Below are 26,532 nucleotides of genomic sequence, written 5' to 3'. Positions count from 1 at the left end.
CTGGGCATACACACCGAGGAAACCAGAATTGAAAGAGACACATGTACCCCAATGTTCATCGCAACACTGTTTATAATAGCCAGGACATGGAAACAACCTAGATGTCCATCAGCAGATGAATGGATAAGAAAGCTGTGGTACATATACACAATGGAGTATTACTCAGCCATTGAAAAGAATACATTTGAATCAGTTCTGTTGAGATGGATGAAACTGGAGCCGATTATACAGAGTGAAGTAAGCCAGAAAGAAAAACATCAATACAGTATACTAACACATATATATGGAATTTAGAAAGATGGCAATGATGACCCTGTATGCAGGACAGCAAAAAAGACACAGATGTGTATAGTGGACTTTTGGACTCAGAGGGAGAGGGAGAGGGTGGGATGATTTGGGAGAATGGCATTGAAACATGTATACTATCATGTAAGAATCGAATCACCAGTCTATGTCCGATGCAGGATACAGCATGCTTCGGGCTGGTGCATGGGGAGGATCCAGAGGGATGTTGTGGGGAGGGAGGTGGGAGGGGGTTTATGTTTGGGATCGCATGTACACCTGTGGTGGATTCATGTCAATGTATGGCAAAACCAATACAGTATTGTAAAGTAAAATAAAGTAAAATTAAAATTTTTTTAAAAAAAGAAGCAAATGCAAAGAATCGTTGCTGACCATCGTAGTGAGGCTGCCAGTCAATGATGCCACTGCTCTCAACATGGTTTTATAAGTTAAAGAAACAATGCAGAACTGAACCCGATGGAAAGGAGGCAGGAGCAGACACGGGGAAGGGTCTGCCCCTCAGACCCCTGTCCTACAGCACAGCTATTCCTGCTCTTCCCTCTCCATCTCCCTGCCATGACAGAGGAGAAATCTCTCAGCCAGAGCAGCGCCAGCTCTGAAGCTAGTCTCAGGTGGAAAATAGGGTAAAGCCACCTACCTTTGGCCCGATGCTGCCTATGGGCCCTCGGTCTCCTCTTTGTCCAGAGCATTTGCAGGGAATCCCACAGCAGGCTTTCTCAGCGATGTTGTCCTGTGGAGACAAAATGCAAAGTTCACTCCTCAGTAAATGCCTAGGAAAAAAGCATAAGTCTGAGGAATGTGGCATTCATAGCAAGAAATCGCATCCTCCCCGTGACATTTCCTCAAAGACTTAGCCATCAGCAGGCTATGGGATGTCACAAACAGAGTCTGAAGAGCTGCCAAAGACAATACATCCTATTCATAAAATATTCACCTAAGGCTGGGCCTTACTTCTAAAGTTTCCAGCATAGATACTCAAGCTTCAGTTGCTAAGTATAACACAGATATCTTTAAGCTGCAAAAAGCAAAGCCTAACAAACCTTTGCAGATGGCCATGATGGAAGGGGGTTTTAGAGCAGACCATATGTCTTTCCCTGAGCCCTGGGCAGAGTCACAGAACAGGGTACCTTCCTAGAGAGAAGGCCTGGGAGTGGCCATGGGGTGGGGTCCCTGCCTGAGCGACGAGCACCTCACCTCTGGTCACCAAGGCCTCCAACATCCATCAGATACCCTGGACATGACCTCCCAGCCCAGCCCCTGGCCTCATGTGGGAAAGCGCACACGCAAGATACATTCCCACCTGCTGAACTCATGACGGTCAATGCATTTGCTTGCAGTGAATTTCCTAGAATTTTCACGCTCTCCCAAGTCCCAGATTTGTCTACTAACCTCCTTCCACTCAAAAAAAAGAAAAAAAATCCTAACCCCAGTCCTAGGAAGAAGGCAGGAGGGAAAGAATGGGCAGAGTCACTGAATTCTGCGGTTCACTGCTGCCTCCACCAAATAGTCTCTGAGTTGAACGCTCAGGCCCACATCCCAAAGCCCCCAGGCTCACCTCTAACCCACCAGCTGAGAAGTTGAACTCAGGGGGATTAGGAAGCCTCATGGTCTGTCCTCATTTGCAGCAAAGGAAACTAGAAGAGAAGGCAATAGAAGCCCCTTTCCACCTAGAGATGATCTTTCTTTTCCTGCCTACTCTTGTTTTCCCTGTTTCTGGCTTGGAGAGGGTTGATCTCAATGCTGACTTCTCAGCCATCTTATAAAGGGAAAAACGTCTCATTAACAGAGTAGAGGCTGCTCTGAGGCAACAGCTGCCTGGACACCCATTTCCCAGGTGGCCGTCTTTCCAGTCCTCAGACAGCTCCCTCCCCAGGACTCGTGTGATGGCAACAAAGCACGTCCCTAGTGAATCAGAGGAGTTAAGCTGCCCACCCAGAAGTCTCTCCTCCATTTGCCTGGTGATGACGGACTGTATTATCCTGAGATGCCCCAACTTGTGGCATCTAGACCAACATGTATACAGATACACAAAACACTCACAAGCTGCTCGGCTAGTTCGTAGTCTAGGTCCAGCAAGTTCAGCCTCAGGGGCCGGTTGTACATGAATCCTCGCCCAAACTCCAGCTGCATGAGCTGCTCCAAGTTGGCGACGCGTTCGAGGCCCACCAAGATCAGAGCTCGGACACCTGCAGGGACAGGTCCACTTAAGACTGCTCACATGGGCATTCAAGAAACACAGCGCTTTCCTCCCACCTCTATTTTTTAAAGAAAACTTCAGTATAAAAATTTGGCTTTATAGTGAGGTGGATGAACCTAGAGCCTGTTGCACAGAGGAAAGTAAGTCACAAAGAGTAAAACAGATATCACATATTAACACACATATATGGAATCTAGAAAAATGGCCCTGGTGAACCTATTTGCAGAGAAGGAATGGAGACATACAGACATAGAGAATGGACTTACAAACACAGCAGGGAAGGAGAGGGTGCGGGGAATTGAGAAAGTGGCACTGATACATACGCACTCTCACGTGTGAAATAGATGTTAATAACTAGTGGGAAGCTGCTGTATAACACAGGGAGCCCCGCCTGGAGCTCTGTGATGACCTAAAGGGGTGGATGGGAAGGGAAAGGGAGGTTCAAGAGGGAGGGAATATACATATAGCTATGACTGATCTCGTGGTGTTGTACAGCAGAAACCTATACAACACTGTAAAACAATTATCCTCCAGTTAAAAATAATAACACAAATAAATAAAAGTTGACCTTTAACTGAAACACATGTAATCACACTATTAGCTATTCTGCAGAGTTGCAATGCTAGAACTCTGGACTCCTCTGAGCAATTGTTCCCAAGATGTCAAAAAAGTACACTGATGAATGCAACTATAGGAAATGACACTGTCATTTATGACCTACATAAATTCTCAAGTTCTGGTCCTACCTAACACAGATGTGCTCTGGGAAGAACTGAAATCCCACCCCTCCAAAACCAGATGACAGGAGCTTCTTCTCCATTGCTCTGGAGAAGCAAGCTAATAAACTGAACATTCCTGAGCTAAGTCATGCTTCCACAAATTCTTCTTAAACCTCTGATGTTAGTACTTACTTTTTCTATCGTCAGTGCTATCAAATTCCAAAGTAAATGGTCAAATAGTACATCTGGTAACAGGTACCACTGCAAAGCGGTAACAGTAAATTTGGGAAATATGCTTTCATTATTTTATGTTAACTTTGTTTAACATCATACTATTTTTGAGCTGTGATAACTGCAAACCAAAAACACAGTAATTCCTAATTTATACGATAAATGTATAAATGAATCAAATGTACAAATGAATCAAAACTTAATGTTATTTTGCAAAAACATCAAGCTTTCTAGACACTGTACCACATGAATGGGCCTAGGACACCATGGAGTCTGTGTCAGGACTTGGTCTTTGTAAGTGAGGGGTACTTGCTGGTTCATCCCATGCCCTCAGGCAGGTGAAAGAGGACCAAGATGCTGGACAGAGGTGCCCGCAGGACAAGCCGCTGCCCCAGAGGGTCTGTTAGCGAACTCGCTTCTCTCCAGCCCAGCAGCGCACCTGCCCCCCATTCAGAAACTCCCCAGAACCCACCGTCTTGTCGGAGTTCCTCTGATGCTCTTTGTACATCAGCCAGATCCCCATCCACTCCATCCGTAAAATGAATGACCACCTGAAGATAAAAGATGTGTGAAAACCCAGCTGAGATTAAAAATAAACATCACAGACCCTTGCAAGGAACATTAGCCAGTTCAAATCCTTCACCTCATGGTGGAGGAAACAGGGGGCCAAGGTTGAAAACCAATCACCCCCTATTCATAGTTCCCTGATACTAGATGAGGTATAAAATAAATGGGTATGTTACAGGGCTTGATTTGTTAAAAAGCACAAGCAACAATGGAAATAAGAATTTTGTCTCTTTCTCTTATTCAGGGGATGTAGCGTCACACATGCATGTGGGGGAGGGGTGTGCATGTAGGGGAAGGGTGTGCGTGGGGGGAGGGGTGTGCATGTGGGGGAGGGATGTGCGTGGGGGGGTGTGCATGGGGGGAGGGGTGTGCGTGTGGGGGAGGGGCATGCATGTGTGTCATGGGCTGGACTGTGTCCCTCTGAAATTCACAGTTTGAAGTCCTAAGCCTCAGTGCTTCAGAGTGTGACTGTATTTGGCAACGGGGCTTTTAAAGAGGCAATGAAGTCAATGAGGTCATCAGAGCGGGCTCCCATCCAACGTGGCCGGTGTCCTTCTAAGACGAGGCAATGGGACACAGACACAGAGAGGGGAAACTACTCGGAGACAGAAGAGACAACGCCGTCTCCAAGCCCAGCTGAGAGACCAGCCAAAAAACCTCCAGCCTCCCGGGCTGCGAGAGAACAAATTACTGTTGCTTAAGCCACCCCGCCTGCAGAGCTCTGCTATGGCGGCCCTGGAGAGCTGGTGTGTGTGTGTGCAAACACAGAAGGAAAGATAAAATTATATACGAATAGAGAACATAACGTATTTAAACGGCAGGACTATGGTTAAACATGCATTAGTCACAAATTCAACCCATTCAAGCTTAACTACTGATTTTCAAGTTTTGTTTTTTAAGAGCTTTAGTAAAACAAAGATATTTCATTTCAGCTCAGTTGATGACAAAGGACTCTTATACACAGGCACCACCAACCCCACCAAACATGAAGAACACCCACAGAAGAACAGTTTGGGGATGGGGCTTTTGGGGCGTCAGGGTATGACCCTTGCCCAGTAAAACCCAGAGGTGACACAGGAAGCAGAAACGCGGTGGCTGCCCTGACCTTCACGTTGTCCGACGAGGCCTGCTGGAACTTGTTCTGGTAGAGCTTCAGTGTATCCGCGGTGAGGACGTAGGGGTGCTGGGCACGCATGTTCTGGAACTTCTCAAACAGCTCCGACTGGTACTCAGCAAAGTCGAAGGCCTCAACAGGACCCGAGGGCGTGAGGGCCACCACGGACACCCGCACCGTGGGCAGCTGGCTGCCGCTGCAGCTGATTTTCTGCATCTGACTGATTCTCCTCAGGATGGCGTCCATCTTGGACTCGAGGCCCTTCTGAGCCACAAAGACATTCTGATCTCTTGAACCATCGAAGCCCAGAATCACATCCAAGTTACAGGCTATAAAGGGAGAAGAAGGCCATGAGCTCAAAGTCAAGCTGCTGAGACACTTTCAACGTACAGGCACAGCTGGGGACATGGACCGGGAACATGCTCACTCAAGGGCAAGATGAGATCATCTGTGTACGAGCTCTGAGAAGCAACTGGATCTGCCTCTCTCACCGGGAAAATGCAAACTGACTCTTAGGAACCAAAACTGTTGCATTTCAGTATGTTGGCTTTGGGGACTTAATCAGCTCTAGCACGGAATACAGCCAGTATCTAGATGCATCCCAAGTGTCTGCTTTAGACTAAACACACTTGAGAATTCCCTCTGGTCTCAAATAATCTAAGGAACCTACAAAGTGAAATAGACATCAATCAGTCTGAATTATTTAGGTGAATTATTTAGGGGATTCGACAGGAGGGGTAAATCTGGTAAGAGCAAGAAAAGACAGACATCCACTCCTATCTGGGAAACACAGCCTATCACAGAGGCAGGTGACAACCAGGACCCAACCACGTGGATGTAAGTCGGTCCCAGAAGCAGCAGGTGCTGCAGGAGACCCAAGGCCAGCTCTGGGCACCTGGGCAACCAGATAACTTGCCAGCATTGAAAAGACAGGATTGAATATATGCACCTAAAGGACGTTACCTTTGGAAACATCAGTCATGCCTGGACATAAGGTCTCATGCATCGCATCGTGCAGAGTTTCCAAAACCTGTTCGCTCAGTTCTGACAGCTCCTGGACGTTCCCCACCCGGAAGGCCGTGGCGCTGTTGGACGCTATCTTCCCAACCTCCTCCGAGTCGATGTTCCTTACACCCACTGCAAAAACCTTGACGCCTCTCTGTGTGAGCGCCATGCTCGCCTCCTGAGCGTCCTCCACCGACTTGCCCCCCGTGATTACAAAGGCGATCTGCGGGACCCTCTGGTCCAGGCGGCTGCCTGCCTCGGGCACGAAGTGGTTCAGCCGCAAGTGCTCCAGGCCCACCTTGGTGTTTGCGTGTCTCCCCCCTTTGTAGACCACCTTGTTTATGGCGTCGATAATCTGCTGCTTGGTGGGGAAGTCCTTCAGGAAGAACTCGTCGGTGGGGTCAGAGTTGTACTGGACTAGCCCCACCTGGATGGAGTCGCCCCCTTCATAAACTGTGTCCACAATTTCTGACACAAAACGGAGCACTTCCTGGAAACTGTCTCTCCGGAAATTGATGGAACCATCCAGCAGGAACACGATATCAGCTTTCTTCTTCTCTAAAGATGATGACGATGAGAAAAGGGGAAATTCAGTTTCCATACCCAGAACAAAATCACCAAGCAGAAAATGACTAAAATAAGGCCTTCCTGTCATTCATTCACAGTGAACACCTTGGCTCTAGTCCATGACTCTGTAGTTACCAGATTCACAGCCCTCAAACCATCATGCCCAAAACAGGAAGATAAATGATAAATCATCTAAATGAAAGGAAAGGAGATGTGGGAACTCAGCAGATCCCCAGTTATCCCATGCAAAATGGGGTTTTGCCATGGATTCATCAGTCCATGGTGTCAAGTGTTTTAGGAAATGCCACTGAACTCTTTCTTCCTGGTCAAAAGCAAATGATAGTGTCTGGCAGAAGGGGGGATGTGTCCTAGAGGCAAGGCAAGGGAAGGCTGGAGAAAGACTAGAAAACAGGAAGCAGACTGCATGCACCTTTGGAGGACTGCTGGACAGCATGCCAAAAGCTTTGTTGAAGAGAATTTCCCAATTCTAACCAAGGAGTTGAGAATAGAGTCGAGAGAAGGAAGATCCAGGGCAGTGTGGGATATTCCACCACCAGCACAGAAAGAGGACATGAAGGAGCTAAGTGGAATGTGATGCCTCATGGAAAAGCAACCCTAATCATTTGCTCCAGATGTCTGCATGGCCATCACCTGCAGAGGAGCTGAGAAAGACATGGGTTGGTGGAGGAACTCAACTTGCTCTTGGCAGCACCCAAGGTCAGATCCAGGAGCATGATGTCAAAGCTATAGGTGGACAGCTCTCAGTTCCCCCAGGGAGGTGCATTCAGTCCAAGGAAGGAGGGTTGCCTCTGTACCACCTAGGACAGAGGCTGCCTTTCAGTCGTGTTTGGAGGGGCATGGACTGAACAACTTCAACAGTGCCATTTTATTCTGAGAGCCAATGAGTCTGTGGCTAACCCTCGATGCACTATTACAGAACATCTCAATAGGGCTGCAGTTAGTCTCATGGAAACTCATGGAAGAAGCAAGGACCTTTTGCTTTCTGAAATGGTTCTTTCCATTCCTCCTACAATTTCAACTGAGTTATTCTTCTTGTATTTAATTTCTGGGGACTTCCCAGGTGGCTCAGTGATAAAGAATAAACTTGCCAATGCAGGAGACTTGGGTTCAATCCCTGAGTGGGGATCCCCAGAAGAAGGAAATGGCAACATACTCCAGTATTCTTGCCTGGGAAATCCCATGGACAGAGGACCCTGGCGGGCTACAGTCCATGGGGGTCACAAAGACTCAAGCATCACTTAGCAACTAAAAAAACATTTAATTTGTAACAGTATCACAGCCACAAATCTGAGAGAAGAAAACCATTAAAATGAACGTTGACTGCTTTTTTGCAATTAAAAAATAGTTGGTGTTCCCTCAGAATGGCCATCATCAAAAAATCTACAAAGAATAAATGCTAGAGAGGGTGTGGAGAAAAAGGAACCCTCTTGCATGGTTGGTGGGAATGTAAATTAATGCACCCACTATGGAGAAGAGTATGGAGATTCCTCACAAAACTAGGGGTAAAACTACCATACGACCCAGTAATCCCACTACTGGGCATATACCCTGAGAAAACCATAATTGAAAAGGACATATGCAACCCCAATGTTCATCACAGCACTATTTACAATAGCTAGGACATGGAAGCAACCCAGATGTTCATTGACAGATGAATGGATAAAGAAGCTGTGGTATGTATATACGATGGAATATTATGCAGCCATAAAAAGGAACACATTTGAGCCAGTTCTAATGAGATGGATGAACCTACAGCCTATTATACACAGTGAAGCAAGCCAGAAAGTAAAAAAAAAAAAAATATCATATACTAATGCATATAGGTGGAATCTAGAAAGGTGGTACTGATGAACCTATTTGCAGGGCAGCGATGGAGACACAGACATAGAGAACAGATGGACACGGGGCAGAGCAGGGGAAGAAGAGGATGGGACAAATGGAGAGAGTTGCATGGAAACATGTACATTACCATATGTAAAATGCATGGCCGATGGGAATTTGCTGTATGACGCCGGGAGCTCAAACTGGAGCTCTGTGACACCCCAGAGGGGTGGGATGGGGTAGGAGGTAGGAGGGAGGTTCAAGAAGGAGGGACCGTGCGTATACCCATGGCTGATTCATGCTGATGTATGGCAAAAACCAACACAAAATTATGAAGCAATTATCCTTCAATTAAAACTAAATAAAAATAAAATAATAACCACTTTGTATCCCAGGGCCCCCAGCACATACCTGGCCTTGAGGGAGAGGGTGTGTCCACTCCCGAAGGTGCAGGGGTGGCCCTGGAGGACCCAAAGGAATTCATGACCCTTTCTTCTATGTTGGGGAGGTCTCTGAACTCCCGTACCGTGAAGACCAGCCTGGGGTCACTGGTGATGGTCTGCAGCTCTGTTCTGTCAATGTTTCGGTCTCCAACTCCTAAGCTTGCAATTCCCGCAGATTTTATCACCTGGGAATACCTGGAAATATCATCCTGCGATCTTCCACCCAGAAATAGAACCAGGTGTTGGGGCACCCCATCTTCTATCCGGCTCCCGGCAGACTTGACAAAGTAATTCCTGGCCACGAATTCCAGAGCTTTGCCAGTGTTGAGAGGAGACCCCCCTTTGAACCTCAGGCGACGTATGGCGTCCAGCACGCTGGCCTGGGATTTGTAGGTCTTTAGTTGAAATTCTGGGAAGACATCGTTGCTGAACTGCAGGACCCCAATTCTCACTTTGTTGGGACCAACGTTGAGTCTCTGCACGATCCTGATAACAAAGTCCCGGATGTGTGCGATGCCATCTGGCTTCACGCCATCAGAGCTGTCGATGAGGAAGACAATGTCCGCAGCATCGGCCTCCACAGCTGCGGGTGAGGAGGAAAAGGAAAACTCAGCACAGGACTGGCGCGCATCTGGTTTCGTTTCTGAACTTAAACTCCATGACACCATCACGCTAATTAATGCGAAAACTACCAGCCAATGTGCATGTGCTTGTCTCCCACATTTTCTAATCAGTCATTACAAATCGGGCCTTTTGCATCAAAACAATTTCTGCTCCTTGAAATATTGTTAGTTCTCCAAAACTTCCCCTTTCTGAGTTTAATGGTGGCTTTGCAGTCTGGGTTACAACTTCTTTCAAAAGCAACAGCACTTAGAAACACATCCTGGATGACCATAATCTATGAATCATGACTGTTACTACCAGCAGAGACTGAGATCACACAGACCAGCATCTCTTATTATTACACAAGAAAAGAGAGACCGCTCTTATTATGACGCAAGAAAAGAGAGGCATCTCTTATTGTGACGCAAGAAAAGAGAGACAGCTCTTATTATTACCCAAGAAAAGAGAGACAGCTCTTATAATGCAAGAAAAGAGAGACAGCTCTTATTACACAAGAAAAGACAGACAGCTCTTATTATTATGCAAGAAAAGAGAGACAGCTCTTCTTATTACGCAAGAAAAGAGAGACAGCTCTTATTATTACCCAAGAAAAGAGAGACAGTTCTTATGATGCAAGAAAAGAGAGAGACCGCTCTTATTATGACGCAAGAAAAGAGAGGCATCTCTTATTATGACGCAAGAAAAGAGAGACAGCTCTTATTATTACCCAAGAAAAAAGAGACAGCTCTTATTATTACCCAAGAAGAGAGAGACAGCTCTTATGATGCAAGAAAAGAGACAGCTCTTATTATGATGCAAGAAAAGAGAGACAGCTCTTATTACTACGCAAGAAAAGAGAGACAGCTCTTATTATTACGCAAGAAAAGAGAGACAGCTCTTATTACTACGCAAGAAAAGAGAGACAGCTCTTATTACTACGCAAGGAAAGAGAGACAGCTCTTATTATTTTCCAAAAAAAAAGAGAGACAGCTCTTATTATGACGCAAGAAAAGACAGACAGCTCTTATTATTACGCAAGAAAAAAGAGACAGCTCTTATTATTACACCTGAGGACAAAGGCCACCACTTAGCCAGGGGCAGCCAGGGGAACCCCGACTCTCTCCCAGGGTGTTTGCCTCACAGTGTTTCCCTGACTCTCTCCCAGGGTGTTTGAGTCACAGTGTTTCCCCAACTCTCTCCCAGGGTGTTTGAGTCACAGTGTTTCCCCGACTCTCTCCCAGGGTGTTTGATTCACAGTGTTTCATTTTCCTCACATATCTCTAGCATTTACACAAAATTTTCATTTTCACTATTATTTCCCTGTTTTCTTTGCATGAATCAGTTTTTTCACTATACAATTAATCAAAAGTCCTAGGAAAGATAAGGGACCCTGGTGGCTCAGATAGTAAAGAAGACCCAAGGAGATCTAGGTTTGATCCCTGGGTTGGGAAGAACCCCTGAAGAAGGAAATGGCAACCCATTCTAGTATTCTTGCCTGGAGAATTCCATGGACAGAGGAGCCTGGTGGGCCACAGTCCATGGGGTCACATGACTCAGCCACTAACACTTTCACTTTTCAGGAAAGATAAACCATACCTTCCTATTAATTAGATTTCTAGGTACTTCCTGGATGTCATTTATTAAATAGCTCACATCTTGCCTCTCAACGAATTCAACCTTTTGCCTCATAACACACTGGCCACTTCTAGTGGAAAAAATAGCACAGCAAAAGCTGAGCAGGTCGTGGAATGGAACCATTTTATGTTGAAAACAGAAAAGCTGGCCCAGCACACACAGCCAGGCCCTGGATTCTCCAGTGGAACACCAAAGATTTCACAGAACACCAACATCAGGGAAAGCCATGCTCTTTTTGTGTCTGAACACTGACAAAAAGAAGCCAAAAGTAACCAAATACCCACCCACCATCTTGGATCACAGGTGTGACCACCGTTTCTTTACCAATCACAACTTTAGCCACGAGAGTTAGTAAGATACCCAGCCAAAGGACTACTCCCCCTTCTCAACAACATCCAGTCCAGGGCAAAGTCCCACTTCCTCAAGCCTTCCACAAAACCGTCTTGGGCAAATTCAAATCCTGCCATCAGCCCTTCCTGATGCCCTTCTTCCCTGCAACAAGCCACAGTCCCAACCGGTTCCATCACAGGTGTCTGTTATCTTAGCTTTACTTGTGAGCATCATGGCCTTTGAGCCCATTTATATATATATATATGTGTGTGTGTGTGTGTGGGTGTGTATGTGTTTTTTGTTTTTTTTTTTTTTTTGAGAAGATACAACAGAAGAGCAATAGCCAACACCCAGTCTCACCTGGAGGTGGGTAGCGTGTGCTGGCCAGGAGCTGCTGTATCTGTCCGGCAGTCAGGGTGGTAATGGGTGTCAGCAGTTTCTGCTCCAGGCTGGGGAGCTCTCGGAAGGTGTTCACTGAGAACACGTACTCGGGGCTCAGCGAGATCTTCACCAGCTCTTCCTGGTCCACGTTCCGGGCGATCATGATTGGCGCCACACCAAACTGCTTGAGCTCTACGGCCGAGTCGTCCACCTCGTCATCCGACTTCCCGGAGGAAATGAGGACCAGGAACTGAGGGACACCCTCCTCAATCCGGCTCCCCAGGGGCCTCTTGAAGATATTCCTTGCCACGTACTCCAGGGCACCCCCGACGTTGACCTGCCTCCCGCCTTTGGGCCGCAGCCGCCGCACCGCGTTCTGCACCTCGTCCTTGCTGGAGTGGACGTTCAGCAGGAACTCCACCCTGGGGTCATCGCTGAACTGGATGACCGCCACCCGGGTCGTGTCGAAGCCCACATCCAGGTAGTCGACCAGCCTCTCGATGAGCGTTCGGATGTACTGGAACTCGGGGCCAGCACTCTGGGACCCATCGATGAGGAAAACCACGTCCCTCTTGCCGCTGACCACTGTGAATCAAATGTTATCACAGGGCTTCAACTCCACTGGCACCAGAGCCTTTGCGATGATGAACCGCCTCCCAGTGTGTCACAGAATTGACACCCAGCAGGCGAGGCATCCTAATTCAGACTATTCAAGTTAAAATACCAGCCCCAGGAGAGGATCCTGGGGAATCCAGTGCTGACACAGCAGAGAAGAGGAAGCAGCAGCAGAGGGTAAGGAAGAATGGCTGCAGGAGGAAGAGCCTAGACACGCAGGAGCCGAATCTAGACCAAGGGAGCATGGCGTTCCAGGAGGGAGGGGGTCGCAACTGACCCTCACCCGGGTCACCCCGGGTCACCCCGATGACACTCACAGGTCAAGCGGAACAGCACCCAACACTGACCACTAGGATTTGCCAGATGGAGGGACTTTGCCCAGCACACTTTCTGTGGAGCGGGGAGAGCAAACAACAGGTTAGGGCGAGTTCAGAGAGAACTATAGGCAGTGGAGATGATGCTTATAAAGGAGACCGGGGTGGGATGGTTTGAGAGAATAATGCTGAAACATGTATATTATCATATAGTGAACTAGATCACCAGTCCAGGTTCGATGCATGGGCACTTAAAGCCGGTGCACGGGGACAACCCAGAGGGATGGGATGGGGCGGGAGAGGGGAGGGGCTTCAGCACGGGGGGCTCATGCACGCCCGTGGCCAATTTGTGTCAGTGTATGGCAGAAACCACACAGTACTGTATAGTAATTAGCCCCCGATTAAAAGAAGTAAATTAATTGTTTTTTAAATTTTTTAAAAAAGGAGACTGGGACCCTCCTGGAGGAGTGAGCAGGGCATCCAGGGAGTTTTTACAAGAGAAGGAAAGGCACTGTGTATATCATGAAAGGATCCATCCAGCGCGTTGGAGAATCAATGATGCAGGAGACAGGAGAGCTGCAGGAGGCACTCTTGACTAGGGAGGAGGCAGACTGCCAGGGGAAGCAGAGACGTTCTTCTTTGATTTTATTTATACTTTCTCAGTGAAATGGAACCAAGATCACCAGCTCAGAGTAAACTGAAGAGGGAGAGGTGTAGATGAAGCAGGATGAGGAAAAGGTAGAAAATAGTCATCCTGAAGAGGGGGAAAGCAGATGGACCAGGAGTCACACTGCTGTAGAGACGTGTGCTTGTGTTTAAAGAAGCTGCCACACATGATGCCAGCATTTCCAAAGAGCCTTCCTGGGAGCGCCAGTGCCTCAAATGCACCATAAAAAAGGTGGTGAGTGGGGTGGGGGATAAAGTCGTAGTTTGGAGTTGACATATACGCACCACTATATTTAAAAAGATAACCAACGAGGGCCTACTGTATAGTACACGGAACTCTACTCAATAGGCTGTGATAACCTAAATGGGAAAAGGGATTTTTAAAAAGAACAGATATATGTATATGTATAACTGAATCACTCCACAGTACATCTGAAACGAACACAACATTGTAAATCAATGGTATTCCAATATAAAATAAAAACTAAAAAAAAGAGAGAGAGAGAGAGAGAGAGATTCCTGCAGCCAAGCAAGTCACACAAAACGCATCAACTAGGGAACAGCCAACAAAACCCTCACTGCATTTGTCCCACAGTTACCCCCAATTTATTGGATGGTGAGCCCTGTAGAATATTCCAAGGAAGGCTTACAGGGAGTGCTCTGTTCTGCGTGGACACCAGCGAGGGGACGCTGCCCCCTCTCTCACCCGCCCTAATGGTTTCCTGTATCTACTTTTCTCTCAGTTGCTTTCACTCTTCCCTCCCCACCCCGCCAACCCCAGCCTCCCCATCCCTGGATGCAGACGCTGTTCTGTAGCACGTGAACCACGCAGGGGTGACATTGTACATGCCTGTTCTCCACTGTGCCCTCCCCACCCGAGGGCCCAGGGAGAGGAGGTCCTCCGTGGGCATTCTTGGAGGGGTGGGCCTATCTGAGCCCCCTTTCTTCTGCATCAAGCCTGGGGAAGCGGAACAGGAAGAAGAATAAGCCGAGGTCAGGAGAGCCAGGAGGCCTTCCTGCCAGTTCAGACACTCCCTTCTCTGCGCCAAGCAAATTCAAACTCCATCTTCACACTTGGGCTCTGAGAATACCAACATTTCAGAAACGGTGCCCAAGGTTGACAGAGGCACCTGGGACGAACACCCTCCCTGACCATCAGAGGCTGCCAGCTGAACCCACAAGGGTAACGAGGACCCGGCATCGAACGGGAGTTTTATCAACTAGATGGCCCCTCTCTTCAGTTATCAACACAGAAGCCTTCATGCAGAGTTAGGGGTCTGAACTGTAAACCAAGCCCACTTCTCTTTTGAGACTTAAATTTGGCTAAAAACACAACTCTCAGCCTCTCTCCAAGTCGTTTCTGGCCACCAAGGCCACGCAGCTCCTAATTCTTCATGTAACCCTAGTTTTCACTCCCCATGGCCGAGGAAACAAAGCTGAGAAGCCTTTGTAACCCACAGTCCCAGTAGCCCCAGATATTTTAAAGAAGGAAGTGCCAGAGAATTGGCTCCTTACCCGGAGGGGTCACGGGGCTGACAGACGCCTGCAGCCTGCTCAGCTCCTCGCGGCTGAGCTGGGTCACTCTCTCCGAGATGACCTGTTGGATGGTCCCCAGCTGCCGGAAGGTGGGGATGGCCACGGCAAAGTCCGGGATGAAGGAGATGGTCTGCATCTCAGTGATGTCAGCATTTCCAATGCCAATGCCAATGGGCACGGCCCCTCCCCTCCTCAGGACCACAGAGGGGCCTCTCACGTCATCCCCAGACCTGTCGGCCGTGAGGACAATCAGGAGCTGGGGGACGCCTTCCTCTATGCGGCTCCCAGCGGAGCCCACCAGGATGTTCCTCAGGACGAACTCCAGGGCGGCCCCCGTGTTGGGGGCTGGCCCCCCAAGCAGGGCCAGCCCGCGGATGGCTCCCACCACGCTCTGCTGGTCCATGTAGGAATTCAGGTAGAACTCGGGCCTGGTCCGGTCGCTGTACTGCACCACGGCCACGCGCACCCGGTCTGGTCCCACGTCCAGGCCCTCCACCACTCTCTGGACGAACTCCTTCAGCAGCGGGAAGCCGCTCCTGACCCCCTCGGAGCCGTCAATCAGGAACACCACATCCTTTTCAACTGAAACTGCAAGGAAGACCGCCTCTGTGACTCAAGGCAGGAAAGGGACAATTTCATACCAACCGTGGTACACTGAGTAACAGCCCCCAAAGATATCCAACTCTGAATCCCTGGCATTTGTATGGTAGAAAATGTTCAGGGGTGGTTAAATTAAGGATCAGGGGCATGGGGATGGGTACTGGATTATACAGGTGGACCCACTGTAATCAATCGCGTGTCCTCTAAAAGGCAGAGAAGAGGGTTAGAGTCAGAGAGAGATGTAAGGAAGGAAGCAGAGGTCAGAGACAAGAGAGGATGCTACCCTGCTGGCTCTGCAGATGGAGGGGAAGAGGCCGTGGGTCACAGAATGCACGTGGCTTCTAGACCCCAGAAAAAGGGTTATCAGCCAGGACCTCCAAAAGGAAGGGTGACATCTTGATTTTAGCCCAATAAAACTGGCTTTGGATTTCTGACCTCTAAAACTTAAGATAGTAAAATCATTCTGTTTCAAGCCATTGAATATGTCACTTAAGTCAAATTTGGTGGCTTTACATTCTAAAAGAAATCAACTCAATAAACATTGGAAGGACTGATGCTGAAGCTGAACCTCCAATACTTTGGCCACCTGATGTGAAGAGCCAACTCTTTAGAAAAGACCATGATGCTGGGAAAGATTGAAAGCAGGAGGAGAAGGGGGTGACAGAGGATGAGATGGTTGGATGGCATCACCGACTCAATGAACATGAGTTTGAGTAAGCTCCAGGAGATGGTGAAGGACAGGGGAGCCTGGCATGCTGCCGTTCATGGAGTGACAAAGAGTCAGACATGACTGAGCAACTTAACAATAGCAACAAAAATCACAATAATTTTTAAAGCAGCCATAGGAAATTATTAATAATTAAAATAACAAAAATTATTTTAGAATTTTTGTACGTTTGAACAGTATCGTTAACATTCAAAGCTGTACTCAAGAAGAAATGTTGAGGGTGGGGAAGAGATATGGGCAGAGTCTGCATAACCATCACACCTTATAAATGAGAGATTTCAAATGAGTTGCTGCAAGTCACAGCGGGTCAATGGAGGGAAATGTAACCCAGATGTCCAGTTAACCACCCAAAACCAACAGTAGATATGCCCAATCATCATTGAAGAGAAGTTCTAGGTTCTGTATTTTCAATCTAAGAGATTATATGTGAAATTAATTACTCTTGTTCCTGCATTTTTATCACCCAGTGGAAAGTGGTTAAACATGAAGTCATGGTAACAAAGATTATTACTCAGAAACTTTAATATAGCATTTATAATGGGAATGTGCCTGTCTCAATTCATGCTTTGTGTTTCTAATGAAAATAGAGCATGAATTATAACACAGTGACAGCCACTTAAAATAAGATATTTGGGAAATATGTGAAGAAGAAGACTCTCTTAGTTCTAATGGAACCATGTTATATGCCTTTTATTATGCACATAATAAAAGTATTGGTTTTAGAAAAATAATTATTTTTCATCATTGATATGTCTAAATCTTTATAATGCATCTTATGATGAAACAGTCTAATGTCCTGAAAAGTGATCACCCTGATTCTTCTGTTTTTCCCTAGAGAGAAGTCAGAGAGCCAACCTGGGAACGAAAAGTCATATTTCATTGCAAGGAAATCAAACCAGTCAATGCTAAAGGAAATCAACCCTGAATATCCATTGGAAGGACTGATGCTGAAGCTGAAGCTCCAATACTCTGGCCACCTGATGTGAAAAGATGACTCATTGGTAAAGACCCTGGTTCTGGGAAAGATTGAAGGCAGAAAGAGAAGGGGGTGAAAGAGGATGAGATGGTTGGATGGCTTCACTGACCCAATGGACATGAATCTGAGCAAATACCAGGAGATAGTGAAGGACAGAGAAGCCTGGCATGCTGCAGTCCCATGGGATCACAAAGAGTTGGGCATGACTTAGGGACTGAACAACGAACAACTGCAGAAATTACCTATCTTTCTTGGAAACCAAGGAGGGCTTCTACCTGAGGACCTGGAGCCAGCAGCCTAGAGGCTGCTCACGCTAGGGAGAGCTGGACTGCAGAAGCAACCAGATGTCTTGTGCCTTACCTGGAGCTGGTGCCCCATTTTGCACTGATTTTAAGAGGTTCACAATCTGTGGCTGCAGGTCTCCAATCTTAGGAAGAGACTCCGCAGCCAGAATAAAGGCTGGGGATGGTACGATCAGCTCCAACTCAGCAGGGTCCGCGTTCTTCGCCTGGATGATGAAGGGCACCACCCCGCTCTGCTTCAGGTTGAGTGCAGGTGTATCCACCCGGTCCGATGACTTTCCCGCCACCAGCAGCACCAGGAACTGAAGCACTCCGTCCTCGATCCGGCTTCCAGCAGACTTCACAAAGATGTACCTCTGTGCGTAGTCCAGGGCGTAGCCCAGGTTGAGGGTTTTGCCCGTCTTGAGCTTCATCCTCTTCACGAGATTCAGGATCTCAGGCTTATTCTGGTGCTGGTCAAAACGGGACTCCACCTTGACGTCGTCACTGTACTGAGCCACCGCGATCCGGGTCCCGTCAGGTTTCACATCCAGCTCGTCGATGACCTTGTAGAGAAAGTCGCGGGCGGCAGTGAACTGGCCCATGAGGTTGGCTGAGCCGTCGAAAAGGAACAGGATGTCTCGCTTGCTCTCTGCAACAAAAGTGGGTCGTGGGGCACAGTGAGGGACAAAAACACAATAGGCACCAAACCGACCTCAGCCCAGCACTGCCAGCTTTCGGTCATGGGGATTCAGGCAATTCACCTGAGGACCACTGTACCAGCAAGGGAGGAGAAAACCCACACCAGCTGCCATTCAAATGCCCCCTTTCAAAGCAGTGCATCTGTGCACAGGGCTAGGACAACTGGACCCACCTGCCCAATCTAGTGCCCTGCTTCCTCAAGGCTGCAAGCCAAAGAAAAGCCTGGGGTGGGGGGGGGGGGCGGTCTGTTCTAGCATCAGGTGCCAATCATTCTAGGAGAACAGATGGTGTTTCCAAATTGTTATCAACTTCTGAAAACATGGTATTTATCATCCTTGTGCTTAAAAATTGATCTGTCTCTAGTGACAAAGGCTGCTAGGGGTTATCCACCCAAGTGTAACTGGCACATAATCAGGTGTCATCAATGCTCTATTTGGATTCTCTTTCCATTAAATTTGAGGTTATGGGTTAGAATCCAAGATAGTGTCTTCACCACTCTGTGGGTAAGCGACTTCCAGCCTGCTGTGGTCAGACTACAGAAAACACAGCAGCCGCCAATCGGGGGCTACAATGTCTCACGTGCACATTATTTTCTGTTCAAGCCACTCTTAGAACTATTTCGATTAGGCTTCAGTGGGCTCCATCTAGCTACCCATCTGCGTGATGTCAGCAACTGGTGGAAGTAAGGGTCCGTAATTCATCATCTTATTAATTTGCCACCATAGTCATCATCACCTAGACTGCCTTTGGAAACCACTCTACCATCACAAAAAGACACAGCCCTTGTTAGGTTTATGACAAATATTTTTCTAGATACAGCAGATTTGGAACATAAAAACATCCTATCAAGAAAATCAACTCCACTTTTAGATGTTCCCAATGTATACTCATGTATGAAAGGGGATCCAGCTTTCTGTCTCTCTGTTTTTCTCCCATTTCCATCCAGATTTGCACGCCAGAATCTTCAGAGACATTGGGGCAAAAATAAATAAATAAATGAGTAAAAGCTTCTGAATCCAGGGTGGGATAACCTGGGTAGAACATAAGCTGGATTTTCTACTTTCAAGGACAAACACCCTTTAGACAGAGGACCTAAGCTTGCTGGTACAGTGTCTTGAGCCTCCCTTCAAAAATCCATGAACCAAAGGGACCCCATCATCTTTGCACAGCTCGTCACCAGCCTCTGGAGTTCAGCCCAGGCCACCTGCCCACCAAAGAGGTGTCTGGGGGGAAGGGGAGAGGGAGCCCCGAGCAGTCACAGAGCTTTACCTGGCTGGGCGAGAGGCACCTCCTCCACACCTCCACTAACATAAGTGGTTAGGGGCTGAATCAGCTGTTGAGGCAAAGCTGGCAAGGAGCCGAAATCATCCATGAGATACACCAGGCCCGGGTTAAAAGCAATCTGCTCAAGCTCCGCCCTATCGGCCTGGCTAGTGCCCACACAAAAGGTCAGGATGCCCGCACGCGCCAGGGCGTTGGCGGCTTGCAAATAGGAGTCCTCAGACTGCCCGGCCGTGAGCAGGAGTAGCAGCTGCGGCACGTGGTCCTGGATCCTGCTGCCGCCAGCTTCGGTGAAGTGGTTGGCATGCACATAGCTCAGGGCCGCGCCCGTGTTCAGGACCGACCCCCCCTGGAGCTGCATCTGCCTCAGGTGAGCTAGCAACTCTGACTTGGTCGGGTAGGTGTTTAGGGAGAACTCCGTCACCGGAGTGTCACTAAATTGCACTAGACCGACCCGAATGTGGTCGCTTCCAACATCAAGGCTGTTAACTAGGTTCATGACAAAGTCCCGCACATAAGGGAAATTGGTCTTTCCGACGTTGGACGATCCATCCAAAAGAAAGATGATATCCCTTTTGTTTACGTGAACTGCAGTGGAGCACAGAAAACACAGTGAGACACACACAACCGCAAAGGGCTTCCTCATGTGTGCCCGTACGTGGGCACACATGCCAACACGAAGAATACAGAGAACACCAGTGAGGCTAAGCACGTCCATCTTATAAAATATGGCAGAAGGCTGCATATTTTCCTCCAGTGGGGGCTGGTGATTGTGAGGTGTACTGATAGCCGAGGTTATGAAACCCAACTGGGTCACAGAGTGATACAGTGCCAAAGCTAGAATGTTTGCAACCAACCATAGTGATCAGAATCCTTGAAACGGAGCATTCCTTCTGTGGAAATGAAAGCTACAAGGGTGCTGTGTCTTTCAGCATCAGTCAGTTTATAGCCACAAACAGAGACAGGTTTACCTGGGTGAGACTGGGTCCCCCAGGGATTCCCTCTACACATCTACACAGAGATTTTCACTTACAGACAGAAGTGTTAGCCCATGTTAACCTGAGAACACAAGTTCCCTAAGGCTAAAAATAAAAAATAAAATTAGGTTGCTCTCATCTTGAAACTTTCCTAGGAAGGTCCATTTTTCATTCTCTACTGAGACTCCTCTATGGGGAGTCATGGCCTTGCCAGGCAATAACCCAGCAAGTGCCCATGAGGATTCCTCCTGAGTGAGATCACGGAATGACTGAAACACATTAAAATGCAAAGAAACTCTTTGCTATGCTTGGCCAAGGAGGCCCTCATCCTCATGAAGGATAAAAGTGAAAGTCGCTCAGTCGTGTCTGACTCTTTGCAACCCCTTGGATTATACAGTCCAGGGAATTCTCCTGATACTGGAGTGGGTAGCCTTTCCCTTCTCTGGGGAATCTTCCCAACCCAGGAATCAAACCCAGGTCTCCCACATTGCAGGCAGATTCTTTACCAACTGATCAGGGAAGGCTGAAGAATCAAAAGTATTTCTCAAATCAGAGTGTTTTCCCCAACACAAGCCGCTGGGGGGAAAAAAAATTCTTTCCCATCTGTTCCCTGATGTTTCCCTAAAATTGGAACCTAACAACTACTTTTAGCCTATTTGTTGCATCAAATTGAACTTCAGCTATGAAAGTGTAGATTAGAAGTTTTAAGGAAATGAGAGAGAGAGAGGGAGGGAGGGAGGCTTTTGGAAGACCAGAGCGCTTGATGAGTGAGCATGCATTCATGCACCGTGGGTCATGCATCGAACATTCTTCCAGTGGTAAAGGTTGTGAGGCAGGGAAGCTTGTTTCCGTGATATCCATCTTCATTAAGGACGGTGAATTGCACTCATTCAATTCGTAAGCTCATAGATCACTACTGTGTCTTTAAAAATAACTGTTCACTGATAACCATAATAAAGGAGGGGTTTGGAGAACCACTTGCTTTTTATCTGCACACTCATCCCCTTACTGTGCTTCCCCATCGAAGGAATTCCTTCAAGAGAGGAAAGGGGAATGCTCTACACTGGTCAGCTTCGGACCATTTACAAGCGGACCATCTGCTTGGGAAGGGAGGAGCCAGGCTACGCTTGGTGGTTGGGGAAGGCGCGGCTGGACCGGAGTCACCAGTGCAGACAGAACACTGGGAACTCGTGAGAGGTCAGGACTGAGAAGTGAGCGCCTCGGCCAGAAGCTTTGGCCAAAGACAGATGGCCCCTGGTCCTACAGTTTAAGTGACATGTTCTTACTTTATGACAGTTTACGACACACAGTTGTAGCACATGGCATTTTAAGTCCTGTCTTTGTCAAGTCAGGGTATGATGAAACTCAAAGTAGATCTAGTTGGTGGCTTCAGTTCCATCATTTAAGAGTCTGATCTTAGTCTAACACAAAATAAATTTGCTTATGCCCCAAAGGCTCTGCCTGGTGACAGCCCTACCACGTGTCTGACTCCCCACCCCCACCCCCTGCAGACCACCGTATCACGTCTGTGTCTCCGCCCTATCACGTGGCTGTCTCCGCCCTATCACGTGGCTGTATCCACCCTATCACGTGCCTGTCTCCACCCTATCACGTGTCTGACTGCCCACCCCCACCCTGCAGACCGCCCTATCATGTGTGTGTCTGGTTCCCCCGCCTCGTACCTTCAGTGGTTCCAGTGAGGGTCCTGAGAGGCCCGAGCAAGCCGGGCAGCACGCCCTGCAAAGGGGCGGGTCGGAACTCGGTGGCAGTGAACACCAGGGAGGAATCGAAAGCGATCTCTTCCAGTTCAGCCTGGTCAGCCACCTTGTTTCCGACGGCGAAGGCCAGGATGCCGCTCCTCTTCAGCTCCTGGGCAGGATGGCTGACCGCATCTAGGGACTTACCGCCTGTGACCAGCACCAGAAGCTTAGGGACCCCCTCGGCAGCCCGGTAGCCGGCCGCCTCCGTGAACAGGTTGTTCCGAACAAAGTCCAGAGCGGAGCCCGTGTACAAGGCCGAGCCATCCAAGGGCTTCATTTTCCGCACGGCGTTTATGACCTCCCTCTTGCTGGGGTAGGTATTGAAATAAAACTCTGGCCTCACTGTGTCTGCATACTGAGCCACTGCCACCTGGATAAGATCCTGTCTGATCTCCAGCCTCTGGATGACCTTGGCAATGAAGTCGCGGATTGCATTGAAGTTGGTCAGTCCCAGTTTGGAAGAGCCATCCACCAGGAAAACTATGTCCCTCTTGTTGACTTCAATGACTGTAGGTAGCAACGTGACAAGGTAAGTGGAATGGCCTGACCCCATCATGTTCAATATGACCCTCTACATAGCTAATTCCACCCAAGGGGAGCTCCAGTTGCTCTTGCCAGTGTCAAGCTGGTGGGAGCCCCTGAGGGATTTATCCTAACTCATGCATTAGTAACAGCCGCGTCCTTCCCTACTGCTGGCAGGTGGGGCTCCCCAACCCCCCTACCTTCTCTTAGAATGCTTTACAAAACATTTGTTCAAAAATCAGTGTAGTTTTATTCACCACTTACTTACTATATTGACACTAAAAAAGTCAGAAAGCTCTTTTCTGCCATAAATCCATTGCTGGGGCTTTAGATGCTAGAATGAAGCCATGGCTCAATTAAAGAATTGATCCGTGCCTGCTCAGAGGGTGTTGTGTTTCACAACCTTGATTTCATAAACACCTCTCACCAAGCACAAAACTTGAAAGAGCACCAACACCCTATTCCCTTCATTTCTCTGGTCTATGCCTTGATGTTTGCAGTCAAGGAGAAAAACACTAATTATTTGGCATCATAATCAATGTCAAAAGGAAATCAGTGTCAAAACTAGCCAGTAGCCCAGAAGTATTTTTATTTAAGAGACCTGTGTTGTGAAGTTCCCACATTACATGTTAAGGTTATGATAACTCAGACAAATCACAAAGCAGAAATGCCTCAACAAGATCACTGCCTCAAAGTGACTATGAACTTGTGTCCACCTGTTGTATCAACTCTCAGGCAACTCGCCTGAATCTCGGGAACCAAGGCACGTATCAGACCTCAGCACCTGATCCAGAAACCAGAGAAGGCTTCTGAGACTTGTAAGATGGTAAATGGTGCAAGCAGAGGCAGGTGTGTCTGCAGCTTACTGAATGATTATCTGAATATGAGGAGCCCTCATTGCTCCATGCAGTCAGATGGATGGTGTATAACATCTTAGTTTACTTAATGTTGACTACATTGACATTGTTGGTCCAGAGTCTCTTCTTTAAGAGAAACATGTAAGGTAGCGTATACACAAAGCATCCAGGGATAGGCATGTGAGGACCACTGCTTTGGCATTAAGTTGTGGTATGAACAGTGTATCCCTAGTCCTCCAACTCTCCGTGAAGGCTGCAGAAACATGAAGCCACATCCCCTGCCTCCTTCCTCTCCCTCTCTCCACAGGTACATAAAAGCCACATTACAGCTGTGCAGGTAACCACGTGTGTGCCTCTAGACACACGCGGACATTAAGCACACCTGAACACACGCACTGTCACACATGCCCCGTCTATACTGTAGGTGCAGGTGCTAAAACCACAACTGCAGAGCTTCCTGTCCTCACTAAGATGTATGAACATGTGAACAGATGCAGAGAAAGGCGGATCCCTTCATCTGCCAGTCACTGGGCTGACTCATCCCATCTCCTCCCCTGCACCCCCCCAACCCTGCTCCAGGAAGGGACTTCCTCTTCACAGGGTTCTGCTGGGGCTGGTGCACAACCCCCTTGACGAGGTGACCCTGAAGGTCCTGTAACCAGTCGGCTGTAGCCCTCAGCTCCCTGTTGATTGACATCCAGCTGGTCGTCAAGTCCCCTTCTGCCCTCACAAACCAGGACTGGAAGTGGTCATCTCTCTCTTGCTCCTAAGCAAAGTCACCTCAAATGTCCAGTCCCCACGGCCCTTCCTTGCTGCTGTCTTCCTCTGCAACCACCTAGGGTGACTCAAGGCTACTCTTGGGCAACTCTTTTCAGTGACTCAGGGACCCCAGCCTCCAATAAAGCAGGTGCCCCTGTACCCTGAGCTTCACTGAGAAAACAGAAGCCCCTGGAAGACTCAGCCAAGCTGGTGATGCTCACCCCCTAAACCAAAGGTTTCTCCAGGGGCCCAGGCATCAGGGAACTCCAGGCCACCTCCTCTCCACAGTTCTGGGTGGGGCCAGGCTCCCTCTCGTTGCAGGACCAACCACCTCCCCTGGCACCTGTTCCCTCTGCTGCCCTTCTGCTTCTGTCCTGCAGTTTCTCTGATCAGTCTTCCCTGGGCACTCTCCTACAGCTCTTTCCCTCCTTCTTTCCAAGACAGCCCCCTTTCATGTCCTCCTCTGGCATACTCTGGGAGTAGTTTTTTCCACTTTTGTGATCTGTCTCCCCATTTCACTGTAATGAACCAGCGGCCACATCAGTCTGGTCCACCAGCGCTGGGGTCTCCAACGCTTGGCATGGTGTCCGGCACATACCTGATTGCCAAGAGTATTTGTAGAACATTTACAAATGAATCGCAGAAACCAAAGATGTTTTTGTAAGTGAGGAGTGAGAGTTAGCTAAGGAAAGCTGACATGAGGGCCTGGATTGCCATGGATAAGAACGAACCTGAAACTTCTCCTGGAATAGAAATATCCTTTCATCCTTTGTCATCAGTTGAAAAACCTGGAACCCAGAGAGGCTGTGTGGCCTGCCCAGGATCACACATTTGGGTAACGTAAGACCCAGTACCAAAGGTCCAGTCTGCTGCATTGGCACTTCCTGAGTAGTTACAAAACCTATGGACGTTGTTCATTTGTTTCCAAAAGCATGCCAGCCCAGGGGAAAACCTTACGATATTGTATTTCAGTCAGACAGGTGTCTGGAAATATCAAGAGAATTTTCAGGATGTAATTTGGCACCAAATCTTAATTTACCCCACCCAACAATATGCCTAATGCCACTGGCAATACAGTCTCAGACAGGTGAGGTTACCAGTGGTGGGAGTTGGTGCACCTGAGTCCGTCAGACTTTTACCTGCCACTACACCAAGAGCCACTGGGTTCTTACTTAAATTTTGGAATATACCTCCCCCCTCCCACATTGGTGAAATGTGTTTTGTTATATGACTTGACAAGTTTCATGTTTCTTTACATGACTCCAATCGGACATTTTTGCCAAAGGCCCGCCATCTGAGTGTAGAATCCCTCCATCAACAGAATTCCTCTTCAGTTCAACAAGAGGAGGGGGAAAAAAGTCCCATAAATACCCCCCGAGTGAGAGCTTTGTTACTTCTTACTTCCAGAAGTGCCGCTGCTGTTACCCGTCACTAAAGTGAGTCTGGGGAGACAGTTCTCAGAAGCCAGCACAGTCTAACAGGCTGACTTTCAGAGCTTAACCCTGTTGTCCTGCAGTAACTTTCTCATAATCGCAATGATCCACTGAGATCCATTTTTCAGACGAGTGCAATAGAGTAGATCACACCTGCGCACATGTGCTCGGTCGCTCAGTCATATCTGACACTTTGCAACCTCAGGGACTGTAGCCCGCCAGGTTCCTCTGTCCATGGAATTCTCCATGGAATTGTCCATATTCATTGAAATAAACAAGACTACTGGAGAGGGTTATCGTTTCCTCCTCCTGGGGATCTTTCCCACCCAGGGATTGAACCTGTCTCCTCTGTCTCCTGCACTGAACAGGTAGATTCTTTACCACTGAGCCACTGGGAAGCCCATGATAAGTAAATGGTATAATGATGTTGCCACGGGGTCGCGAAGAGTTGGACACAACTGAGCGACTGAAATGAATGAATGAATGATGGTGTTGAATAACCTCAAAGTAACAGGTTTGTTGAATTAGCCATGAAAGCACACTTCCTTGACAATTCGTGTTCCACCAAGAGCTTTCCATGCACTCACAG

At 48.1% G+C, this 26,532-nt stretch overlaps 1 protein-coding gene across 1 annotated transcript in view; it reads right to left on the bottom strand.

The window, feature by feature from the left end:
* The window catches only part of COL6A3 (collagen type VI alpha 3 chain), a 93,838-nt gene that overhangs the window by 41,551 nt on the left and 25,755 nt on the right, over positions 1-26,532 (bottom strand). The window contains exons 6-16 of the mRNA XM_069544117.1: positions 22,295-22,879; positions 19,624-20,223; positions 17,732-18,304; positions 15,048-15,656; positions 11,917-12,522; positions 8,957-9,571; positions 6,095-6,694; positions 5,123-5,460; positions 3,923-4,001; positions 2,344-2,489; positions 941-1,033 (exon numbers count right to left, since the gene is read on the bottom strand). Coding sequence (XP_069400218.1) covers positions 941-1,033; positions 2,344-2,489; positions 3,923-4,001; positions 5,123-5,460; positions 6,095-6,694; positions 8,957-9,571; positions 11,917-12,522; positions 15,048-15,656; positions 17,732-18,304; positions 19,624-20,223; positions 22,295-22,879 — 4,844 coding nt within the window. The remainder of the gene's footprint in view (positions 1-940; positions 1,034-2,343; positions 2,490-3,922; positions 4,002-5,122; positions 5,461-6,094; positions 6,695-8,956; positions 9,572-11,916; positions 12,523-15,047; positions 15,657-17,731; positions 18,305-19,623; positions 20,224-22,294; positions 22,880-26,532) is intronic.

This window comes from Ovis canadensis, chromosome 1 (genome assembly GCF_042477335.2).
Source record: "Ovis canadensis isolate MfBH-ARS-UI-01 breed Bighorn chromosome 1, ARS-UI_OviCan_v2, whole genome shotgun sequence".
Taxonomy (NCBI): domain Eukaryota; kingdom Metazoa; phylum Chordata; class Mammalia; order Artiodactyla; family Bovidae; genus Ovis; species Ovis canadensis.
This window is presented reverse-complemented; position numbering and strand designations above follow the sequence as displayed.